Below are 23,560 nucleotides of genomic sequence, written 5' to 3'. Positions count from 1 at the left end.
TGTTCAAGTGCCCGTGACCGAGGTGGGGGTGGGGGGCGTCAGGCAGGATGGGGAAGTTCCCTTCCCTGTGGGCGGTGCCTGCTCTGCTTCCGCCCACCCCAGTTTCTCACAGAATTTTTAGCACACTTCTCTCAGTTTTTACTTCAGTAACATCCTTCCTCATGCCCCAACATCCCCCCTACAGACCCACACACTCTCACTCTCTCACACACACAGCCACGTGCCCAGAGGGAGCGGGGCCAGGAGGCAGATCTGAGTACACACACCACCCTGTGCTGTGAGTGGCCACTCCCATCCAGTAACTGAGACTTTTTGTTACGGGGCCAAGGTTTTCTGCCAGACTCACTTCCCTTATAATGAATGAATTATCCCTGAGAAAGCTCCATTCTCTCCCGGAGGCTGACCTGCAATGGCCTAACCCACCTGTGTACCAGAAGTGCCAGGGCATGGCGGACAGACCCCGATGGGTGGGCATGAAAGCTCAAACTGGAACCCGACTCCAAGCCCCATAACCATGACAGAGCTCTTTTAGAAAAATTGGATCAACTGGCTGAAACTTGATACCATCTGAAAAGAATATGTAAGTATTCTAGGTTTGCTGAAATCCTGGGCCAGGGACAGTGAGCAATGCTGGGGGCCGGGGGAAGCAACCTCTGTCTCCCAACTTCCACCCCACTGTTTTACCAACAAGATCGTTCTGCTGCTCATTATTTAATCTTCAACCAAAGTGAATTTTGAAATGTTCTTCCTCCGATGCCCTACCCTGGACCAATGAATCTCAAACTACAGCATGCATCATAATCACCTGGAGGGCCTGTTAAAACAGATCACAGGCCCCTCCCCTGGAGCTTCTGATTCAGTAGGCCTGGGGTGGGCTCTGAGAACTGGTCTAACAGGTTCCCAGGCGGTGCTGATTCTGCGGGTCGCAGGACTACTCTTGGAGAAACACCGCCCTAGACCTGTCACTCCTCACCGAGAACAAGCCCCGAGCTGGACCCAGCAGGCACTGCCATCCCCTCTCCCACACAAGGACAGCCTCCGTGCGGTCAGTAAGCGCCACTCCTGCAGCCAAGGGTGGGCAGTCCCTCCACTCCCTAGGCCAGGAGGCATGGACCATTTTCGACCTGTGAGATGGAAGGGGAGGTCTGCTGAGGGGTGCCCCGGAGAGACAGCCACAGGATGAAGGTTCTTTTAACCTGCCTTTGGTTATTCCAGGGGGAGGACACGAGGCTGAGAGGCGTCAGCCTCGGGGAACCTCCTGCAACCCTGAAGGGAGCTGAGCCGCCAGAACAGACAGACAGTTGGAAGAACCTGGCTGCCTGGTGCTGACGCTCACCTGCTGAGTAAACCAGTCTAGAACCACCCAGCCTCCGGGGCTTCTTGTTAGGTGACAAAATACATTCTTCATTGTTTGAGCGAGTTGAGTCAAGGTTTTCTGTTACTTGAAGCTGAAAATACCTAATCACAAAGCAAAGCAAACAGGCTAACACGTCCATCCGAGGGCTAAAGACAACCTCTCAGCACACATTACAATGGTATGGGTTCCACAGAGGAATCCTAAAATGCCAGATTTACAGTTTCCAATTATTTCAAAAGCTATGCAATTGAACGTCAAGGGATAAGCAGCACTTAGAACAGAATGGAAAATGATGGGGCACCTGGGTGGCTCAGTCGGTTGAGTGTCCAGGCTCTTAATTTCGGCTGAGGTCATGATCTCAGAGTCATGGGATCGAGACCGGTGGGGGGCTCCAAGCTCAGCAGGGAGTCTGCTTGAGATTCTCCCTCTGCCCCTCCCCCTGGTTGTGTGTGCATGCTCGTGTGCACGTGCTCTCTCTCTCAAATAAATAACTCTTAGGAAAAAAAAAAAGAATAGAGAAGGAAAGAAGCTCTCTGGCACACAGTCAAGTGTTACTGTACTCAAGTCCCAACTCTGGGTCTCTCTTACAAGAGGCAAACTCATTTCTTTCAGCGGTTTGCTAGGAACCATATAATACCAGGGCGCACTAAAGAATTCAGTTGCTTCCACATACCAGTCTTAGATTTGGTCTCCTTCTACAGAGAGCAGACTAATTGGGAAAGTCATGTTCCCACCTGTATCATTTTATTTTTTTAAAGATTTTATTTATTAGTTATTTGAGAAAGAGCACACAAGGGGGGCGGGACTGGAGGAGGGGCAGAGGGAGAGGGACAAGCAGGCTCCCTACCAAACTGGGGGAGAGGGAGAGGAAGCCGAAAGCAGACGCTTCACTGACTGAGCCAGCCAGGCACCCCCCATATCACTTGAGATGAAAGTAAACAAGTCTATCTAGAGAGGACACCTCAGATTATGTGCCTGTTCCGTCCCTTCATAGCTCTATAATCTTACAGTGGTTCACTTTTTTTAACCTGTTTCCTCGTCTATAAAATGGGAATCCTGGTTAACTAAGGACAATGCATGTAAAAGTACTTTTTGAACTATATAACGTATAATACAAGAGCAATTACTTAAATCCAATTTTTAATGGATTAACTGGATTAGCAAGGCCTGGTTTTCAGAGATACAGATCAGTCATGATCCCAGAGGAATGACTTCACCAAAGCTTCATAGTACTTACATCTGCCATAACTATTAATAACTGGGACACGGATTGTTATTCAAACTGGACTTCACCTTTTATCAATCATTTAGTGGCAGCTAAAGGAACCAACAGCCACAAGGCAGTACAACCTGAAAAGCTAACGATGCACAATGAATTATTTACTATGTACATCTGCACAATGGTCAATACGAGAGGCCACACACAACGGCTTCACTTTTACGGAAGCTCTTCTCTGGGAACTACCTGCAAATGCAGCAGTGGGTTTCTTTGGACATTTCACAGGTGGCAAATAAACTTTCTTATAGGAGAAGTTTAGTTTTGGGGGGGCATGAAGTTTTTCTGAAGTTTAAAAAAACTGCTGAAGTATAGTTGACATATGCTCTATTAGTTTCAGGTGTATAACGTAGTGATTCCACGATTCTAACCGTTACTTAGTGCACATCGCAGTGAGTATAGTCCCCATCTGTCACTGCATATTACAATATTATTGACTATATTCCTTATGCTACACTTTTCATCTCCATGACTTATTTTATAACTGGAAGTTTGTGCCTCTTAATCCCATTCACCTATTTTACCCATCCCTCACCCCACTCCCCTCTGGCAACCACCAGTTTGTTCTCTGTAATTAAGAGTCTGGTGTTCTCATTATTTGTTTTGTGTTTTAGATTCCACATATAAGAGAAATCATGTGGTAATTCATCTTTCTCTACCTGAACTATTTCACTAAGCATAAGACCTAGGTCCTTCCATGTTATCAAATGCAGGAAGATTTCATTCTTGTTTATGGCTGAATAATTCCATTTTATATATATGTATATGTATATGTGACCTCTTCTTTATTCATTCATCTACCAATGGAACACGCGTTGCTTCCATATCCTGGCTATTGTAAATAACACAGCAACAAACATAGGGTTGCAGATATTTTTTTCAAATTGTGTTTTCATTTTCTTGGGTAAATATCCAATACTGGAATTACTGGATCATATGGTATTTCTAATTTTAATTTTTGAGGAACCTTCATATTCTTTTCCACAGGGACTGTACCAGTCTGCATTCCCATCAACAGTGCACGAGTGTTCCTTTTTCTCCATATCCTCACCAACACTTGTTGTTTCTTGTGATTTTGATTTTAGCCATTCTGGCAAGTGTGAGGTGGGTCTTACTGTGGATTTGATTTGCATCTCCCTGATGATAAATGATGTTGAGCATCTTTCCTGCACCTGTTAGCCACCTGTGTATCTTCTTTGGAGAAATGTCTGTTCGTGTCTGCTGCCCATTTTTTTATTGGATTATTCATTTTGGGAGTATTGAGTTGTACTAGTTCTTTATATATTTGAGTACTAATCCTTTATCAGATATGTCATTTGCAAATATCTGCTCCCATCCTATAGGTTGCCTTTTTGTTTTGGTCATGGTTTCCTTTGCTGTGCAGAAGCTTTTTAGTTTGGTGTAGTCCCAACAGTTTATTAATAGATAACGTTTAGTTTTAGCCCAAGAGCCACATACCATCCAGAGCCATGTCTTCTGATTGAAATATTTGGAAAAACTGAGTAAAAACAACAGGAATTGGCCATGAGGGAAACAGCCTGTATAGCACTAAAACCATGTTTCTCAAATTGGGATACGTGTGTGTGGAGCAGAGGAAATAATGCCATGAGGTAAATATGGCAATCTTCCCAAAACGTATATTTTACTAAAAGGTTTTTGGAGGAAAAAAAGGGAAGAATCAATGAGTAATTTTAAAATGACTTAAGATTTTCAAAAAAATTTTTTTAATTCAAGGAATTTTCACGTTCACAGCAGACTTTTTAAAACTACATCCCCACTGCTTGGGGGAAAATTGGGAAAGGCCACAATAAACAAACAAGACTTTCCCCTGTATCATTCATAAATGAGTTTGCAAAGGCAATTTGAAAGCAATGGTTCCAAAAACATCTTTACTGAGCACGACATCTGTGAAATACTGTCTAGACTACCGTAGTTAATTATTCGTGAAGTGGCAACATTCTTTTGTTACATCTACTGGAGGGGGGGTGGGAATCACTATTACTCTAGAGTCATATTTCATATGTGGAAGACTGCGACAACAGAAGAATAATTTGATGACAATTCATTTAAAACTAGAGTAACAAGCTCCCGGGAGACCCTATTATTTTAATACTTATGTTCCTAGACAGAGAATACTGCCTTGGGAAATTACAGTTCTCCTCTGAACCTTAAAATCCCAAGCTCTGTCACCCTTTCATGCAATAAGAAGTTTGGTGTCACACACAGCCAGAATACCTCCACAGAATTGACCGATACTGCGGCCAATATATTGGGATCCATCTGAAAAGTTCTTTTGTTTCTCACCAACCCATCATGATGAGTAAAGAGTAACCAAAGCACAATTCTCCCTGCATAAAAGAAGCCCAAGACAACCACAATGTCAGCTCATCTCTAGCCATATAGCTACAAGCTTTCTTGAAGATAGAAGTTAGGTTCCCAATGGCAAAACACCCAAGTCTCTCCCTTGCTCACAGCGGTACCTTCATTCTGGTCTGAAATCAGCTCCTTACAAATCTTTTATGTACTTTTTAATAACCATGCTGTCCTTTCCACGGGCAAGTCTTCCTGGGCTGTTGAGCCTGCCTCACTCTTACTTCAGGATGCACACCTGACAGACAGGCTCCACAGAGATACCTGACTGTGAAATACTTGTGACGAGTAGCTGAGATGTTTGTGAAGCCGGCTGAGGGTCAGACCTCGAGTGCTGAATTAAGACGCTTCTACAGGCAATCCCCAGTCTGAGGTAATGAGCACCAAGTCTCCGGCACCGGGTATGCCACGTTTATGGGCCAGGCTCTCCAGACTTCAATCCTACTTTATTGTTTCAGGACTGTGAACATTAATGAAACGTTTTGCTTATTTTTACTGTAGACTAACCCTTCAAAATATACCTGGAATATACTGGTTCAAATATCTTTTTCAATATAAAACTATAAATGAGCACAAGCCTAATCACTCCAGAGTCTGTAAAAAAATAAATCTAGGGGAAACAATAATTTCAATGAAAATCAGAATTAGGATACTGATCCTATTATACTATTTTTCTAATTTATGCTGATTGAGGGCTAAATAATTATATAAATAGGTCTCAAAAGCTTTGCTAAAAATTTCACAACCTAAAAAAAAAAACAAAAAACACACAAAAAACCCCAAAAGGTTTTTGTGATTTGAAAACAATATATACCATATATTATATACATGCTGAAAAGCTTGTATTCTAAGAATTTCTAAATCAGGATCTCTATTACAGTCAAAGAAAATTTACTTTACACTGTTATGGCCATGAAGGCCATGACTGAAGGCATTCATTCTGCAACCCTCCCAGGGCCCACACGAGTCTGTAGAAGGTACCACGGGGCACGACTGACAGAGCTAATAAACCATTCTCTTTAGAAACACACCAACTGCAATGACCTAATTTAAAAACCACAATGTCTAATACTAATACCACTATTTGATTTCAATGGCAAATACAATTTGTGGGCTTGGCTATCAAGAACATGTGAAACATTACAAGTAATCAATGTAAAGACTTAAATTTATGTTACCAGCTTGCATCCCTTCATGCAGCAGCTCTCACCTAGGTGTTAGGTACTAGGTTAGGTGCTAAGGAATCAGTCGAATGAGACTCAGGACAACCCTGAAACAGGTGATTTTAAAGAGATATGCCCTGTATTAGAATTGCCATGGTGCTATATGGAGTTGGTCAGGTAAGGGGCTTAGCCAAAGAAGAGAATAGAGAGAGCATGAGTCCATGTGAAAGAGGGGAAGGGAGAAGCAGGGGCAGGAAGGCTGAAGCAGTGAGCAGGGCCTAGATCACAAAAGGCCTTCTATGCCATGCTCAGACGTCTGCCCTTTATCACGAAGGCAAGGTTGTGTGTAGGAGGAATGGCAGGAAAGGAGGTATAATTGAGATACATTACTCAGGGAGGAAGGTGGAGAACAGCCTGGAGTAGCTATAAAATGGGGGGTAGCAGACCATCTGAAGATACAGCCACACCTGGTCATCTACTACAGTGGGGCGCAGGAAGGAATCAAGGGGGGCATCCTGGTTTCTGGCTTATACAAACGAATGCGCAGAGCAGCAGCTGGGGGAGGGCTGAAGCACTGAGCCGGAGAGCTCAGTAAGTCAGCAGCACCCGAAAGCTAAAAGGAGCCCTCTCGGGGCAACTGCACAGGTGAGACCCCTGGCTAGAAGGTACAATCTAAGTTCAAGTTCTTTCTATATAGATAAAGCCCCACGAGGTGAGATCACCTCAGGGAACCGGCAGATGGGAAGAGAAGAAAGTCCACACAGTGGAACCCTGGGGAGGCACGCTCAGGTTAAAAAGCTAAGATCCTGTCAACAGGTGAGGAACTTGGGGGTTGTACTGAAAAAACAGCTTTCAACTTCTAAAGGAGAACAAAGAAAAGGGAAAAGCAGTTCCATTCCCTGTGGGGGCTCTGAAATCCCCTTCACTGCCAAAAGGAAGTTTCCCTAGCGATTAAGTCATTTTTGTCTGCAATTATATCTTTCAGTATGTTGCTGAAAGGTTAACAAGACTTTCTTCATGTTCCGACTCTCAGGATCGGCCTTTAACTGATGTAAACTGATTCAGGAGAACACAGTTTGCTGCTGCTAACTGATCATATAAAAGCACATTAAAAACTCAATGCAATGACAACTCCCACAGACCCTGTACCTGACCAGCCGGTATTCACGACTTTTATACAACCATTTTTAAACGCTGATATACTATACTGTTCACTTCGCCATTGCTCACACTTTTCATATTCTAACAAATGTATGCCAGCAAGGCTTATGGGAGCTATGTACAGACAGCCAGACGAGCTTCCCAGAGAGCATTCAATTCCAGCAAGAGCTGAAGTCCTCTCTTACTGGCTCTCATCACTCAGTCCCAAATGCAATCTCTCACTCTCAGCGAAGGAACAGATTACTGCTGATATTTGAGAACACCCAGGAGAAAATCAGGGACGCAGAGGCAAGAGGGGAAAAAGTCTTTCAAATATTGCTTTCCTGGCTTTCAACCAAATACAATTACATAGCATTCATAGAAGATTAAGTCAAGTTAATACAAACAAAATCTTCAGCGAGGCCAATTTCCCTGAAAGCTTTCCCAAACTGTGTTTGAGATCATCGGCTGGCGACTCCAGAACCCTCCACCCCAGGATTAATGGTGGTCTGCTTCAGGCCCCACCCTGGGCAGTCTGGACACTGAGACACAGAGCCCTCTTCAGATCTAGATCTTACCGGGGATAGATGTCAGTGCCACCAACACTTTTCTTGGGACATCCTGAGACTCTGCTTTATAGTCAAATCTATCTCGAGTCCCAGGGTGTCCCTCTAGATGGGTGCTCTCAGAGACGAGGCATCCGTGGTGTAGAATTCCTAAGCACTGGCTCTACCGGCTTCGAGTCCTATTTATCATTGAGAGTTGGCATTGTGGGGTAGTAATTAAAATGAAAATCACAAAAATGTGTAAAACCATATGTAAAGAGGTAGTAATAACTTCACAAATAAGATTTAGGATAAAGGACATTAAACTAGCAGGGCAAATCTAATATCAGATTATAATCCAAAGCATAAAATAAATATCTGTATGTCCATACCGATATAAATAAATGACTGAATAAACAAATGAGGGAAAATAAACAAATCTCCCATGCAGAAGAATTCTAAATAATTGGTGTAGGTGGAGCTTAATTCCATTTAATGACTTGCCTCCAAAGAGTGTAGCATGGGAAGAGGTAAAAAAAAGATCAGCCAGGTGATCAAGGTCAACATCAACGTGATAAGCCATGTTGATAGCGGATATCCTTGATATGAGAAGAGATTACCGATTTATAGCTGTGGTCTTCCTCCCCAGAACCTGTGACTCCAATCTCACCAGGAGGAAAAACATCAGGCAACCCCAAACGGAGGGACATTTTACAAAATATCTGAGCAGCACTCCTCAAAACGGTCAAGATTTCACAAACAAGGGAAGTCTGACCAACTGTCACAACCAAACACGTCCTAGGAAGACAGGACAACTAAAAGTAATGTGGTATCCTGGATGGGATCCTGGACATAAAAATGACATCAGGGAAAAACAAGTGAAGTTCAAACAGTGTGGCGTATAGTTCACGGTAACACACCAATGTTGGTTTCCTCGTTGCAACAAACGTGCCACCGTAATGGAAGATGTTAACAGTGGGGAAAAGTACATGAGGGGTCTGTGAGAGGTCTCTGTATCATTTTTACAGCTTTCCTGTAAATCTGAATGTATTCTTAAACAAAAGGTCTATTTTAACTGTAGCAAGACATTACAGGAGTTTTGGAGGTATTAAAATTTTCATTTAAAAAAATTCCCAACTGTGCAGTAAAGGTAAATGAATACTTAGTACTTAGGTGACTCATTTACCTATCGCAGGACATTACACTTATGGAGAGAAGTCTTGGAAAGAGCTCCAGAACCTAAATTTTCAGGAAATGGACACAAAGAAAATTCTCTAATAGCACCATCCAACCCGTGTCATGATCTAGTCTTTACACATAAGGAACAAATCCCAAAGGGGAAAAAAAAAAAAAAAGCCAGAAAAAACAAAGAAGGAGAGGCTTGGAAGCCAAGTTAAAAGGAAAACAACTAGGGATAACGTAACAGCAAAATACTGAAATATTTAATATTGAAAAGATTAAAATATATAGATCAGGGCTGATCAAACCAGGAATCATGATTAAGAAAGTTTAAAATCAATCCAGTAGTGGCAACCAGCATTTTTTTCTTAATGAAAAAAGATGAACTAGGAAAGTTCTGTGGGTGGATGGTAGTGACTGGCTGCACAGCAATGTGGATGTACTCAATGCCATAGAACTGTACAGTTACAAATGGCTGAGGGGCGCCTGGGTGGCACAGCGGTTAAGCGTCTGCCTTCGGCTCAGGGCGTGATCCCGGCATTCTGGGATCGAGCCCCACATCAGGCTCCTCCGCTGGGAGCCTGCTTCTTCCTCTCCCACTCCCCCTGCTTGTGTTCCCTCTCTCGCTGGCTGTCTCTCTCTCTGCCAAATAAATAAATAATAAGTCTTTTTAAAAATAAATAAATAATAAAAATGGTTTAAATGGTAAATATTATGTATATTTTACCACAATAAAAAAATGAAACAGAAAACAGTATGTCACAAGTAGTGAAGGTAAGCACTATTTGATAAATAAATAAAGCGTGCACACACGTATTCCTACGTCCACATGTATGCCTATGGGCAGGTAGATGAGCATGATGTCAATGTATCCCTTACGGTAAGTCACTGTCAGAAAGTTTGAAAGCCACTGTTCTAAACCACTGCTGCCGCTCTCCCTCCCCACAAACCTTCACTAACAACCTGACACTAGGTCAAAAGACCCATAAGGATAAAAGCTACTAATACCTTAAAGTCTGAGAGGAAATGGAGGAAAAGAAACTAGTTCTGACTGATGGGAAAGGAGAGAAGGCAGCGATCTACAGGAGAGAACAAAGGCTAAGGCGTGCACCAAGGCTCTCCACAGGCTGGACGCACCCACCCCCGAGGCCGCCCAGGGCTTCCTCGCTTGGGGCTCACAGTGCTATCGCCACAGGGACGTGTCATACCAAGTTTGACATTCCTATGAGACAAGCAACCAGAGTTCCTGATTCCCTCCCCTACTTCCTTTCCCATCTCAGTTCTCATCCCTCCAGATGCTCAAGCCGAATTCTAGAAGCCCTCCACAACTTACTTCTCTTCCCCTCACGCTCCACCACTGGTTCAGCAAGTAAGGAATCTGTTCCACCCCCAAAATTCATCTCAGAACTTCCCCTGTCCCTTCACCCCCACCCCCACCAGCCTCGTCTGAGCCACTACCAGCAATCCTCACCTCTTCTTGCTCCCTCCCATACACTCAAACAGAGGACGGTGACAAACTCTGAACTCTGCCTCATACATTTGTCCCACATTTAAAATTTTTATACTATGAATTTAAATAGCTGCAAAGAATGTAATTTCTGGCATATTATAAATGATGGCTTTTTAAATAAAACTCACGATCACTTTTTAAAACATATTCAATGGAATCTAAATACTACTGCAATGAAATCCACCATCATTCATTTTTTTAAGTAATCTCTACACCCAATATGGGGCTCGAACTCATGACTCCAAGATCAAGAGTCGCCTGCTGTACCAATTCAGCCAGCTAGGTGCCCAGCATCATCCATTTTTTGACCACACCAATAGGCGTTCTTGTATTGCTGGATATTCTCTCCAAGGATTTTAACCTAATACGTATGTCATATGTTCAAAGCCTTTTGCAACAAAACTATGGGTTTCAACTGAAATGTTAGGCTTTTTAAAAAATTTCCTAGGACTACAGGGTTCAAGTGTTAAATATTTTCTTCTTCTGAATTATCATTATAATTTTCATTAGTATATAACTGATCAAACCAACAAATTTTATAAATTTTGATAGGTAATTAAACATAAGGAGACAAATTTACTGAAAATGCATTCTTCAATGAAAAGAATCAAAGTTTCATCATTGATTCATGCGACTATTATTTTTCTTGTCCGCTTTTTTTTTTAACTATAAGCACTGAAAAAGCTGTTCACATAAGCAGATGTGAATGGAAGGAGCCTTGTTACAGCACTGTCCCTATATTCTCTAAACTCCCTCACTGTTTATCCAAAAAGCAAAGTGATCCATCATTAAAAATAACTTTTGATGATCTGTCAACTGCCAATTTGATTGTGCCCTTCAATTTTGTGGAAAGATTTGAAAACCACCAGAGTTACAAAAGAATTTGCTCTCCAATCAGAGTTAATCGCTTCTTCTAACCAATGCCAGTATTTCAAATCATACCTCTGTTGGCTCCTTACATGGAGCACATGGTAAGATGGGGGCTGGATAAGAAGTATGCCCTTCTTTTGTAAAGTGGAAAAGAGAGATTACAAAAGAAGAGGTGGAAAAGGATAGCTTGCAACAACCTCAGACAGATCAATTTCAGGAGACTATGCGGGTGGTGGGATCTAAAAGCTGATTCCCTGAAAGTTATCCCTGTGCCCAGGTACCACTTAGCATCTCCAGGTACCTCTCCAAGGGACCAGATATCCCAGTTTGACAAGTGACCAAGACTGCTCCATGACCACAGTATTCTCTTAAAAATGTAGTTTACACCTTTTGATTTGCTAGCCCTTGCTTTAAATCCTTTAATAAATCATACTGCCCTTGAAAAAATAAAACTCAACCTCCTTACTGGGGTTTCTAAGGTGCTACCTTACACCTCACTATCCCACAAACCACACTGGCCTTCTCCAAGTTCCTGGAATGCTGCCAGTGCGTCCCACCTCAGGGCCTTTGCACCTGTCACTCCCTCTGCCCAGAGCATTCTCCCTCTGTTTGCTGCATGACTATTCTTCCACATCCTCCAGACTTCAGCTCAAATGTCACGTGCTAAGAAGGGCCCCACCTGACCACCCCACCTTCCTCATTATTCTATACCACAGCAATCTAATTATTGATAGTTATTATAATCACAACCATTTTGTTTTGTCTACAGTAATGTCTGACTCCACCACTACATGCAACACAGGTTTGGTTCAATATTTTATACCCAGCACCCAGCACTGTGCCTGATGCTCACCAGGAATTTGTTAACAAGAGGAACAGCATTAAGTGTGCCATGGAAAATGCAAAGTTGAGGATAGGGGGCGGGTACTTCTAACAGCTCTCTGTACAGCCTTATTTTTAAAACACATATTAATTATTAGAAAGTACAGATACCGCAAATGCCAAAGAGCAAGGTATATCACTGATATATTAAACACATAAACATAAACGTACATATACCAAGACTTCAGATAGCTTCCAAAGTGAGCAGCAATGTTCAGCATGCAGGTATTTGCTCCTGTGGTTTTTCTTACCTCTGTTCTTCAGAATGCTCCTCCATATTCTCTTCAGAATCACCCTATTGATCAAAACAAAACAAAACCAAAAAAAAAAAAAAAATGTTGTAACAGTTACTTCAAAAGAACACAAAAATCTCCAAAAGAAACAGTTCTTAAATATCACATGGATGATGAACTTGGAACGAATGTCTAAAAATAGTGCCTAGGGGTACCTGGGCGCCTCAGTTGGTTAAGCATCGGGCCCCACATCAGTGTCCAGGCTCGGCATGGAGTCTGCTTGAGATTCTTTTTCTCCCTCTCCCTTTGCTCCTCCCCCGCCCCTTCACACTCTCTCTCGGTAAATAAAATCTTTAAAAAATAAAAAAATTAAAAAAAAAATAGTGCCTGATACACAGCAGGCATTCAATGAATATTTATTGAAAGAATGACACTCCTAAAAGCCATAAATTGCCAAGTGATCCCTTAGATAGTGTAAGTAAAGATTCTCCCTGCTTAAAGTCATGACCTAAACATAATCTCAAAACTAGTTTGACATCTCTTCGCTCCAAGAGCCTTTTTTTAACATTTAAGTTTAATCACACGAAATAAACATCACTGATAATATAGAAAATGGACTGGTTAGCTCAGAATCCCCTACATGGATACCTGATATATCTTGACATCAACATAAAAAGGCTGATCAGTTTTATAAATGGCATGAACATCACACTCAAAAGCACTTCCAAAATCCTCTCCCAGACTTACGAGGCCAAAATCTGACCCCGTGTCATGTACCAGGAGGGTAAAAGAAAAGTTACTTGAAATAGAAACAAAAGGGCAGCTCCGATTAAATACTACATGTATTTGCCTGACAGACACAATCTTGACCGTTCGTTCTTGAAGCCTGCCACTGTTGGGTTCAGGAATCCCGAACCTTCCTGGTCCTCTGGCTTCTAACCCTTGCTCTCGGCACAGACAGGGCTTTTCGCTCTGTTTAAGACTGCTGCCTCCAATCCACCCCTTGTGTCTCCGTAAGACCAATTTTCTGCAATGTCGGTCACGACTTACCACCCACTTGGTATGGACCCAGCGTCTAATGTCATCATGTTAATCTCTGCTCAAGAGCCTACCACCAGTCCCCAACTGCTAGTCAGATGTACTCTAAGCCCTTAACCTGGAACCGGGCAACTGTCAGATGACCCTGACATACCCATCCCAATCTCTACAGCCACACTTCATTAGAAGCTCTGGATTCCCATTTAAAGCATCAGCTTAAAAACACTGTCACTCAACTAAGGATTTAGAGGTGGTCCCATTCACACCTTTGCCAATGCAGGTCTCTAAGCTGCCCTCCCACCCCTAAGCCTTGACAGACTCCTCCAATATACACTGCTCCTCCTCTCTCCTCTCAGGTCCTACATTTCAGCACTTGAATGTTATCTCAGGGTATTACCAGCCTTATCTCCCCAACACCACCAGGCTCTCAAAGGGCGGGAGCCAAATCCTATCATTTCCCTACCCCACGCCCTTGGCAGTGCCTCAGGGCCCTTGCACTAGCTATTCTAATTCTCTTCACTGCTTTCGAGGGTTGGCTCAAATGTCAAATACAGGCCTTCTCAAAGGGACCGACTTCAACCTGTAAACTAAAACTCCAGCTCCCATCACCTGACTCTTCTTCTGGTCTGCCACCATATAGCACCGATGACTTTCTAACAGACTAAAGAACTTACAATGTATTTTGTTTCTTATTTACCATCTATGTGCCTCCATCAGCCTGCAAGCTCCACTCGGGCAGTGGTTTTGTTTTGTGTTCAACGTGACACCCACAGCATCTAGACCAGCGTCTGGCCCTCAGTACATGCTCAATAAATATCTGCAGAGCTAAGTACGCTCTAGCTGTTTCTTAAATACTGGTGGATATGCACCTCACACCTGTTAGAATGACTATTATCAAAAAGACAAGAAACAACAAGCGTTGGTGAGGAGGTGGAGAAAAGGGAACCCTTGTGCACGGTTGGTGGGAATGCACACTGGTGTGGCTACCTTGGAAAACAGCATGGAGGTTCCTCAAAAAACTAAAAATTGATCTAACAATTCCACTTCTGGGTATTTATCTGAAGAAACCGAAAACACTAATTCAAAAACAATATCTGCACCCCCATGTTCATAGCAGCATTATTTACACTAGCCAAGATATGTTAACAACCTACGTGTCCACTGAAAGATGAATTTGGATAAGGATGTGGTATGTATGTATGTGTGTGCGTGTGTATAATATATTTATATATAAAAATATATAAATATATATATAATGAAATACAATTCAGCTATAAAAAATGAAATCTCACCATTTGCAACAACATGGATGGACCCTTAGGGCATTATGCTAAGTGAAATAAGTCAAACAGAGAAAGGCAATTACCTATGGTTGCTCTCAAATACAGAATTAAAAAAAAACAAACAAAAACAAACACAGGGGCACCTGGGTGGCTCAGTCAGTTGAGCTTCCGACTCTTGGTTTCAGCTCAGGTCGTGGGATCGAGCCCCACGCTAGCATGGACTCTGCTTAAGATTCTCTCTCTCTCTCCTACTGCCCCTCCCCATTCCCCCACTTGTGCTATAAACAAAGTAATAAATAAATAAACAAACAAATATTTTAAAAATGAAAACCAAAAACAAATACCAAGTTCACAGATACAGAGAACAGACTGGTGATTGCTGGGGAGCCAAAGGAGGGGGTGGGGAGGCAAACTGGGTGAAGTTGGTCAAAAGGCAGGAACTTCCAGCTATAAAGTAAGTACAGAAGTCCTGGGGATGTGATGTACAGCATGCAACCAGTGAATAATACTGTGCCGCAAATCTGAAAGCTACTGAGAATAAATCTTAAAAGTTCTTATAAGACAAAAAAAATTTTTTTGTAACTATGTATGGTGATAGATGGTAACTAGACTTACTGTTATGTTGTACACCTGAAAGTAATATAATGTTATGCGTCAATTATGCCTCAATAAAAAAAATTTTAAGCTAAAATTTCAAAAGTACTAGTGGATATGACCATTTTTAAAAACGTCATTAAGTAAATTTTTCTAACTCAAAACAGAACATGAAGGTCTCTCCCTCAGACTCAGGAACTTCACCGCCACAATACTTTCCTGGTGAGACTGCTAAAACTCATACAGTGACCTAGTGGCCAAGAGCATGGGCTTTGAAGCTCAACGCCTCCTGGGTTCAAATCATACCACCGCCGCATTCCTGCAGCCTTTGGCAAATTATTTCATGACTCTGTGCCTCAGTTTCCTCATCTGTAAAGTCAGATCATAACACTTCACAGTTTTAAGTGTATTAACGTGAGCATTAATAACTCATAAAATGCTTAAACAATGCCAGTAATATTCAACTCATGTTAGGTATTATATTTTTACCTTGATAGTGGAGGTAGATTAAACCAAAAATAAATCTCTATGACAAAAAGATTTCCAAACACCAGTCAATGATTCACTGACTGGAGCAAGATGCTATTACATTACTATACATTACTGAAATAGTAAAGAATTCAGACATTCAATGTACTATTTCCTGTTTCACTTTCTACCAGTTTCTGTTACCTATACCCTCAGACTTCAGGGGGTAAGAGATTTTTAAGGCAGAGACTTTCTTATTTATAATCACTGTATCCCAGAGGCCTAACTGGGTCAGGCCTGTGCTAAGTGTCTGCTAGATGAACAAACGAGGCCAGAAAAGCACTAAGCCTAGCCACCCCAAACCAGACCAACATGATTCCGGATCAGGTAACAGCTGCCCCTACTCACAAACCAATGTCAGTGTGCCCAATCTAACTGGGGTGTTAGGAGGGAGGCTTCTCATCTCAGCAAAGTCTGAATGCATTAGAAGAACAAATTCTAGACTGCCCTTCTTGAAGCTAGAACGGATGCCAAAAAACAAAAAACAATAATAGGAAATCAACACTTAAAGCATTCCGCCAGCATCTTTGAAACTAACCTCATAAACAGGACAAGACACTGATAACTGCTTCTCCTCCCCTAGGAAGAACTCGTGGGCTAACTACTCAATGCCTATTGTATGCAGAACAGTGTGGCCACAATGAGACCACCAAACTTAGAAACCCAAACTCCCTCTCTTTTCTTTTTTTTTAAAGATTTTATTTATTTATTTGACAGAGAGAGAGACAGCCAGCGAGAGAGGGAACACAAGCAGGGGGAGTGGGAGAGGAAGAAGCAGGCTCCCAGCGGAGGAGCCTGATGTGGGGCTCATCCCAGGACCCTGGGATCACGCCCCCAGCCAAAGGCAGACGCTTAACGACTGAGCCACCCAGACACCCCAAGCCCAAACTCTCTTACAGGGAATCCAGTTAGAGTAAGAAGGCACAGGCAAAGCAAAGAAAAAAATGCAGACACTCAAGAAACTCAAAAAGAAAGAAATGACAACAAGGCCACTGCCAAGTTAGATGTCTGGAAGGACTGGCTCTATGGGAACAGCAGGGCCTTAGCATTTGTTCTTTCATTCGACAGATACATGTGGGGCCTGCTGCAGCGAGCACCCCAGAGGACTGACTGGAGGGGCATACAAGGTCAGACTGCAGAATGCCCTGAGGGCCAGAGCAGGTCAAGGGGATCACCGGGGATCACAGAAAGGTTTTACCTTGAAGGCAAAGTGAGAAGGTACACAACACAGTATCTTGCACACACGCGATTACTTCTTGATAATAAGCTAATGAAAACATTTGTTTGTTGAAATATTATGTAAACCTAAGAATAAAATCATATGTTTTTTTCTTCCTTCTCATTATCATCATGGGTAAAATGTTTTATGTTCCTACACCAAATATCTTACCACTTAAAAAAGCACTAACAGAAAAATATAAATAACATATCTATACAACTGTAGAGCATATAATAGTCCCAAGTTCTCTGCACTGGTTCCACCCCTTGGAAGCAGGAAAGCTGCCCCATGCCCTCCAGTGACCAAATCTGGGAGTCAGCTGAGAAATATACCAAAATGATAGGTCACCTACATGAAGTGCTTACTAAGTTCAAGGTACTCTGAATCCTCACAAAATCCTCTGAGATCGGCACCATGATTATCCCCATTTTGCAGATGAGGAAACTGAGAAAAGGGATGGAACAGGGCGTCAAATCCTGGAAGCCTATCCAGAAGGTCTGGAAGGTTATAACAATTCAATTACTGTATTTGGTTTTACTAATGATGCATTTTTCTAGTCCTTGATCACTTAAAGATCCATTAGAAAAAGAAAAAGGAAGAAAGGCCCAGTCACCAGAAAACATTTCCAAAAAACTGTATAAATCATTTGTGGTGACAAATGTTAATACTCGATTTTTTACTGCCACACCTCCTGGGGCTCCCATTTCACCTTCACTGACAAATCTTAGCTTCTGCAGCTGCCTCGAAGTCTTCCTGAAAGGAACCCAGCCTACAAATTAATTAAGCAGAAACCCTCAAATTTAAAAAAACACCTATAAATACTCTCTTTTCAGCTAACTCCATGACACACGAGGGAGCTTTTTATGGGAAAAAAAGTCAAAATACTTTGAAGAGAATTCTCTAAAAATAACTTTCGTCAGAACGGTCTGCAGTTTATATACATACGTCTATGTTGTGTATACATGCAGTTCAGACTAATACATATGCATATATCCCGCCGTTTACACAGATAGACCCATATACATCCCCACCCCCGCCCAGGTACGTGCAGGGTAAAACAGTCTCTGAAAGATACACATAGAGATAGAGACGAAGTATTTAGAAAATTATTCTGAATTATCAGTTTCACTTTCATTATAGCTTTGATTAAAATAGCTTAGTTATAAATGCTTCTATAGTGAGTATTCCAGAAAGACAGCTTCTAAATTGTGTGCATTTTTTTTACCAAAACAAACTATATCCTACATATAAACAAAACAAAGCCACAAATTAAGAATTTTATAAAATATCTCTTCAGCCTATAAATAAAATCATTAATCATATCATAGGCCTTGACATTTCCATCTCTGAGCACAGCGACTAAATCTTCAACTAATGCTGCAACAATTGAGAGTCTATAATTTACTTTCCTTTCTGTCTGGGTTGGCTTCCAACACTAACCAGTAAGGAGTACAGGCTACAGTTGAGTAAAAAATGCAAATACATATAGATACACACCAGTGCTTCTCAACCCGGGCAGTTTTCCTCCCCAGGGACATTTGGCAATGTCTGGGGACATTTTTAGCTGTCACAACTGGGGGGAAGAGGGAGGAGAAAGTGCCCCTGGCATCTAGTGGGTAGAGACAGAGATGCTCCAAATGCTGGGCATCTCGTAGCCCCTGGGACACAGGATTCCAGCCAGGACAGCCTCCACAACACAGACGTCTCCAGCCCAGAATGTCATTAATGCTGCTTTTGAACAACTCTGCTACACACAAATATAACTATATTTTTAAAAAGTAAAAATGCCAAATTTTAAATGTGGACCTCTCAGTAGAGTCATGAACAATTTCTATTTGGTTCTTTTTATCTTTCTGTATTTTCCAAACCTTCCACAATACACATCTGTTATTTATAATCAGGAAAAAAAAATCCATTTGGGAATAAACTTGTAAGAGAAGGACAGACTATCTGCTCTCCATCCCGATGAGGCTTTTTCTCAAAGGACTGTTCCCATTCAGCACGCTGGCCTTCAGGGAAGGTCCAGGAAAATTTTCCTCTAAAAATCACCTCTCCGCCTTGAAGCTGTTATTCATTAGTCCTGGTTAAAGTGAATATTCTGAATATCTCAAAACCAGCACTCTAATGCTTCACATAGGAGGGAGAAACTCAAATGTAAAGCTGCACAGCCGTGAACTTATAGCTAGACATCCTGTTTTTCCAAAGAGCCACAAGAGACAACATAGAATTAAGTGCTGTCACCAATGTGGGAAGTAATGAACATCTTAAAACTTACCACACACAAGCCGAATACTTCCTTATAATTAATTCAACTCTTCCCTCTCCAAAAAAAGTATTTGGGGGGTCACTACTGTTGCTGCTGAAAAGCAGTCAGCAATATTACATTTAAATGTGTACATCTGCAGTCAAATGTTAAAAGTTAAACCTTAACAGCTTCGCAGTACTGGAGCTACCGCAGCCCTAAACCCTGTACGAGGCCACAGATTCTCAATGAAATGCTAGTAATTATTTTTCCCCATGCAATCATTGTATCATATGGGGGGAGAACCCCCAAAACCTGAAATTCAAGTTATTAAGAGGGGGTATCTAACACGAATTAAAGGCACTTGGAAAAAATCCAAGACTTCAATCTTTTAAAGTCACATCTTCACTGCAAAGCTACTTAACGCTAATGGCAAGTGCCACTCACTAACACTTCTGAAATCAATATTCCTGTTGTCCTCGGCCACACGGCTCCAGCTCACTCAGGGAACAGGGCACACGTCCCGGCCCTCGCGCACCCAGGACCACAGCCCGCCGAGCGGCCCGCCCTTCCCCTGCACAAGGCTGCCGCTGGCCGCGGCCCTGCTGAGGTGGCTTCGGTTCCCACCTCCTGAACTTGGGGCGGGCGTGACTCACGCCCTGTCACATGGCGCGGGAGGAGGCTGGGAAGGCCACCGTTGCCAGGTGTTCAGGCTCGGCCCGACCGTTTATTTGCCTTGCAAAGTGGCCCGAGCGCCGGTGCCGCTGGGGGGCCGACGGCCTCCGGACCGCTCCTCTCTTGCACACCCACACCCGCCCTGTCACCTGGTCGTCCTCACCTGGGTGGGCAGCAGGAGTTCCCCTTCTTCTGCCTGCCACAGCTCCACCACGTTGGGCAAGGGCTCGATCGCTGCACGGACACCAAAAAACACACCGCGTTTTAATGCACGGAAAAGAAACGCTTCCTGTTTCCCTGCCGTGCCCCCATGCACCCGCCCCACCAAAACAAGTCACCCTTTCCTTCTTAAAGCGGCGGCCACCGGAGGAGCCGGCCGGGGACAAGAACACAATGGACGGGGGGCAAGTCGGCGGGCCCCTCTGACAGAGAGCAGGGAGCATGCAAGGTCGGGGGTTCCCGTGCTGGGGGGACGGAGACGGGGAAGCCACCCCGCCGGCCACTCGGCGCTCCGCATCCCGCAGCATCTGGGACGGGAGTCTGCGGGACGGGTCCCGGGCGGCCAGGCTCGAGGAACAAAGCTGCAGGAAGCCGGGCCGCGGCGGGGCCCCAGCGCGCGCCACACAAAGCGGGGGCTGCGCCCGGGGCGCCCGGGGCCCGCGCACAAAGGCTCCGGGGCGCGTGCGGCTAGCGGTCCGCGCCGCGGTCCCCAAGCTCCGCGACTGCCCAGCTTTCTGTTTGTCTGGGGGAGAGGGGCGCGGGAGGGGACGCTGCGGTTAGAAAATGTTATCAGCCGAGAATTGCAACCGCTTTCCTTCCTCCTCCTGCCCCTTTCCCCTTCCTCCCCTCGCCCTCTTATAGATTTCAGCAGTTCCCTAAAAGAAAGGGGGGCGGGGTGGAGAGGGAGAGCGAGCACAGCGGCGCAAGGCTGACCTTGTCCCTGAGCCCCTCCCGGGCGACAGCAGGGCAGGAGGACCTGGAAGACGCCCAGCAGGAGGTTCACGGCCGCGGCGGTGCGGCAGTAGCAGCCCGGCTGCGGGCGTCGGAGCCCCGCCATGCTGGTGCTCGCGCTCCTCTCGGGTGCTCGCCGCGCTCGCCGTTCGCTCGCTGGCGCCGGGGCTGCTTCGCCCCGGGCCCGCCCCCGCGCCGCGCCGCCCCGCCCCGCCCCGCCCCCGCCGCCGCCGCCGCAGCTGCTGCAGCTCGGGCCCCGGGCGCGCCGCTCGCACTGCGCGCGTGTGCGCCGCAGATAGGGAGGGACGGAACGCGGCGGGGCGCTGGGGAACGTGGACAATGCGAACGCGGCGTCCCAGGACGCCCCGCCCGGGCGCGGACCCCACGGCTGCGGGCCCGCCCCTCGGCGCCCCGCCGCGTCCTTCCCAAATCGGTCGTCCCCGGGCACTGTCTGCGGCCGTGACGGGGGTCGCTGAAGAGCTGTCGGGAGGGACCACCAGGCCACTGTCGCCAAGCGCGATTTGAGGAACTTTCGGGTGTTTTCTTCTTTGTTTGGGCACGCGGGCACAGTCGGGTTATTGCCCACGAGTGAGAAGGGCGGCGCCGGAGGGTGGGAGCGGGGAGTCGCCCGGCCGAAGGCCTCAGACAGGATATTAGTGGAAATAATGCAGTGGTTGTCAGGAAACGCTAGTGCAGCCACATGGCTACTGCCAGTTATGCAGCGAGGATATCCGGTGGCTGCAAAGTCTGTAATTTAGAATAAAAAGAGCTCTCCCACGACCCGAGAGGCTGACCTCAGCGAGGCGTGGCGGTGGTGTGCCCGGCAGCCTCCGTGGAGCCGGTCCAGGTTGTGACAGGTGGGGAAGCCTCTTCCTAGGGCATTTATAGCTTCAAAGACCCTGCAGATACTCCCCGAAAGATTCATATTGCAAAATTCAGCCAGCCTCTTCCGAAACTTGGTTGAGGTCGAGGACGTGGTCAGTTGCCTGTTTCTAACATTAACTGGATAATATACGTAATACTTGAGAATGGATTTTCTAGCCCCAGTATTTGATGCCTATTACCAAAAAGTACGTCTCATGCCTGAGATCTCTCTTAAGTTTACGATCATGCCTTTGCCAACGATATCACAAAGGTTTATTCAGGAATCGCTTTGCATAACCTGGAAGTATTGGCAATCTGAAGATTTTTTAACTAGATTGCTGCTTCCAGAGTAGTTTGTGTGAAATTCAGAGAATATGAGCAGTGTAGAAGAAAGCAGGGAAGTGACTGGGGCACACCTGTCTGTTTATATTGATCCTCTATTTAAAATTGTTCCTGGTGCCTTACAGTCTAGACAATGGAAAAGCAGTGCTCAAAAAGGACAGATGCCAAAGAAGGACTATATCAATCATGGATCCTTGCTCTCCCAAGGAAAAAGTCACTTTGCATTATCCAACTTCAACACCTCCAGTATTCTCTATGTTCCTTATTTTTTTCCTGTGTTCCCTGCCAGCATCTTCATTCTGTGGCAAGGATCTTCAGTCCCATTCTAATGTGTCCCTTTTTTTCTTCGTTTTCCTTCTCTGAGTTTGTATTTGCCCCTTGAACTCTGAAGGTTCTCCCACTGTGCTAAGGGCTCCTCTTCTGACAAAAAAATATTTGCATAGCCCAAGTAGACAGTAACTGCACCTTCAAAGTTTATTTTTAAATGAAAGTTCTCTCATTGGCCTGTTTATTTACAATATGTATTTTCAAGTCCTCTTATGACTGAGAAAGGAAAGCAAGTAAACATTGATGACCTAACAGGTTTTATGAAACAGGTTTAATAAAAAGTCATGGTACAAAACTTTTTACTAATTTCTTTTCTTTTTGACTGATATTTAAACTATTTTACTTTTTTTTACTAAAAGACTTGCCCACACTAACCAGTATCACAGAATCCATGAAAAGAGAGAGGGAAATTGTTGTGGACCATATATAAAAAGAGCTCTATTTCGTTCTCCTCCTGAAATTTTTAAAAGGCCAGCTTGATTTTCAGGTCGTGGTCTTGTGAACTTTACAAAGTGGGTAATGCTATTTGACTGTTCAAAAAGCCAGCAGCATGTATCTGCTGTGCCATGGGGTTGGAGAGGGATACAGGATTACACAGCTGTCTTCTTAGATAAATCTGACCTACTTAGCCTTCTCTGGAGGTAGTTTTCATGCTGACTCATGAACAACAGGAAAGTTATGGCCCATTAAGTAGCATCCATGTTTTGAAGTGAACTTGTTCGCCAAAGCAGACTCCTTTGTCATTTATTCCATTATTTGCCTGTAGGTAATAAATATTCAATTGTCACAGAATATTAGAGCTGGAAAAATTTTGGCTATTAAATTATAGCCCAACTGCCTAATTTTATAGAAGGAGAAACTGAAGCCCAGATAGGCTGAGAAATATCCAAGTTGTACTGGCAAAGTTGTGAAGAAGTATGCAGAAATGTTAACTGAAAAAAATTTTTCATAAACATGAACTAACTCAATATG

The 23,560-nt window shown here is 44.0% G+C and overlaps 1 protein-coding gene across 6 annotated transcripts in view; it reads right to left on the bottom strand.

Moving 5' to 3' along the window:
• Positions 1-21,251, bottom strand: part of TMEM131L (transmembrane 131 like) — a 155,350-nt gene extending 134,099 nt beyond the window's left edge. For 4 of the 6 annotated variants that reach the window (XM_040626369.1, XM_040626370.1, XM_040626373.1 and 1 more), the window contains exons 1-3: positions 21,038-21,251; positions 20,268-20,338; positions 12,544-12,587 (exon numbers count right to left, since the gene is read on the bottom strand). In XM_040626369.1, coding sequence (XP_040482303.1) covers positions 12,544-12,587; positions 20,268-20,338; positions 21,038-21,161 — 239 coding nt within the window. In that variant the 5' untranslated portion in view covers positions 21,162-21,251. Of the gene's footprint in view, positions 1-12,463; positions 12,589-20,267; positions 20,339-21,037 lie in introns of those variants that run through there. The other 2 variants (XM_040626374.1, XM_040626372.1) reach the window with 2 other exon arrangements.
• Between the last annotated feature and the right edge of the window lie 2,309 nt (positions 21,252-23,560).

This window comes from Ursus maritimus, unplaced genomic scaffold (assembly GCF_017311325.1).
Source record: "Ursus maritimus isolate PB19 unplaced genomic scaffold, ASM1731132v1 scaffold_11, whole genome shotgun sequence".
Lineage (NCBI taxonomy): Eukaryota > Metazoa > Chordata > Mammalia > Carnivora > Ursidae > Ursus > Ursus maritimus.
The sequence above is the reverse complement of the archived record's forward strand: the minus strand, read 5'-3'. Positions and strand labels throughout refer to the sequence as shown.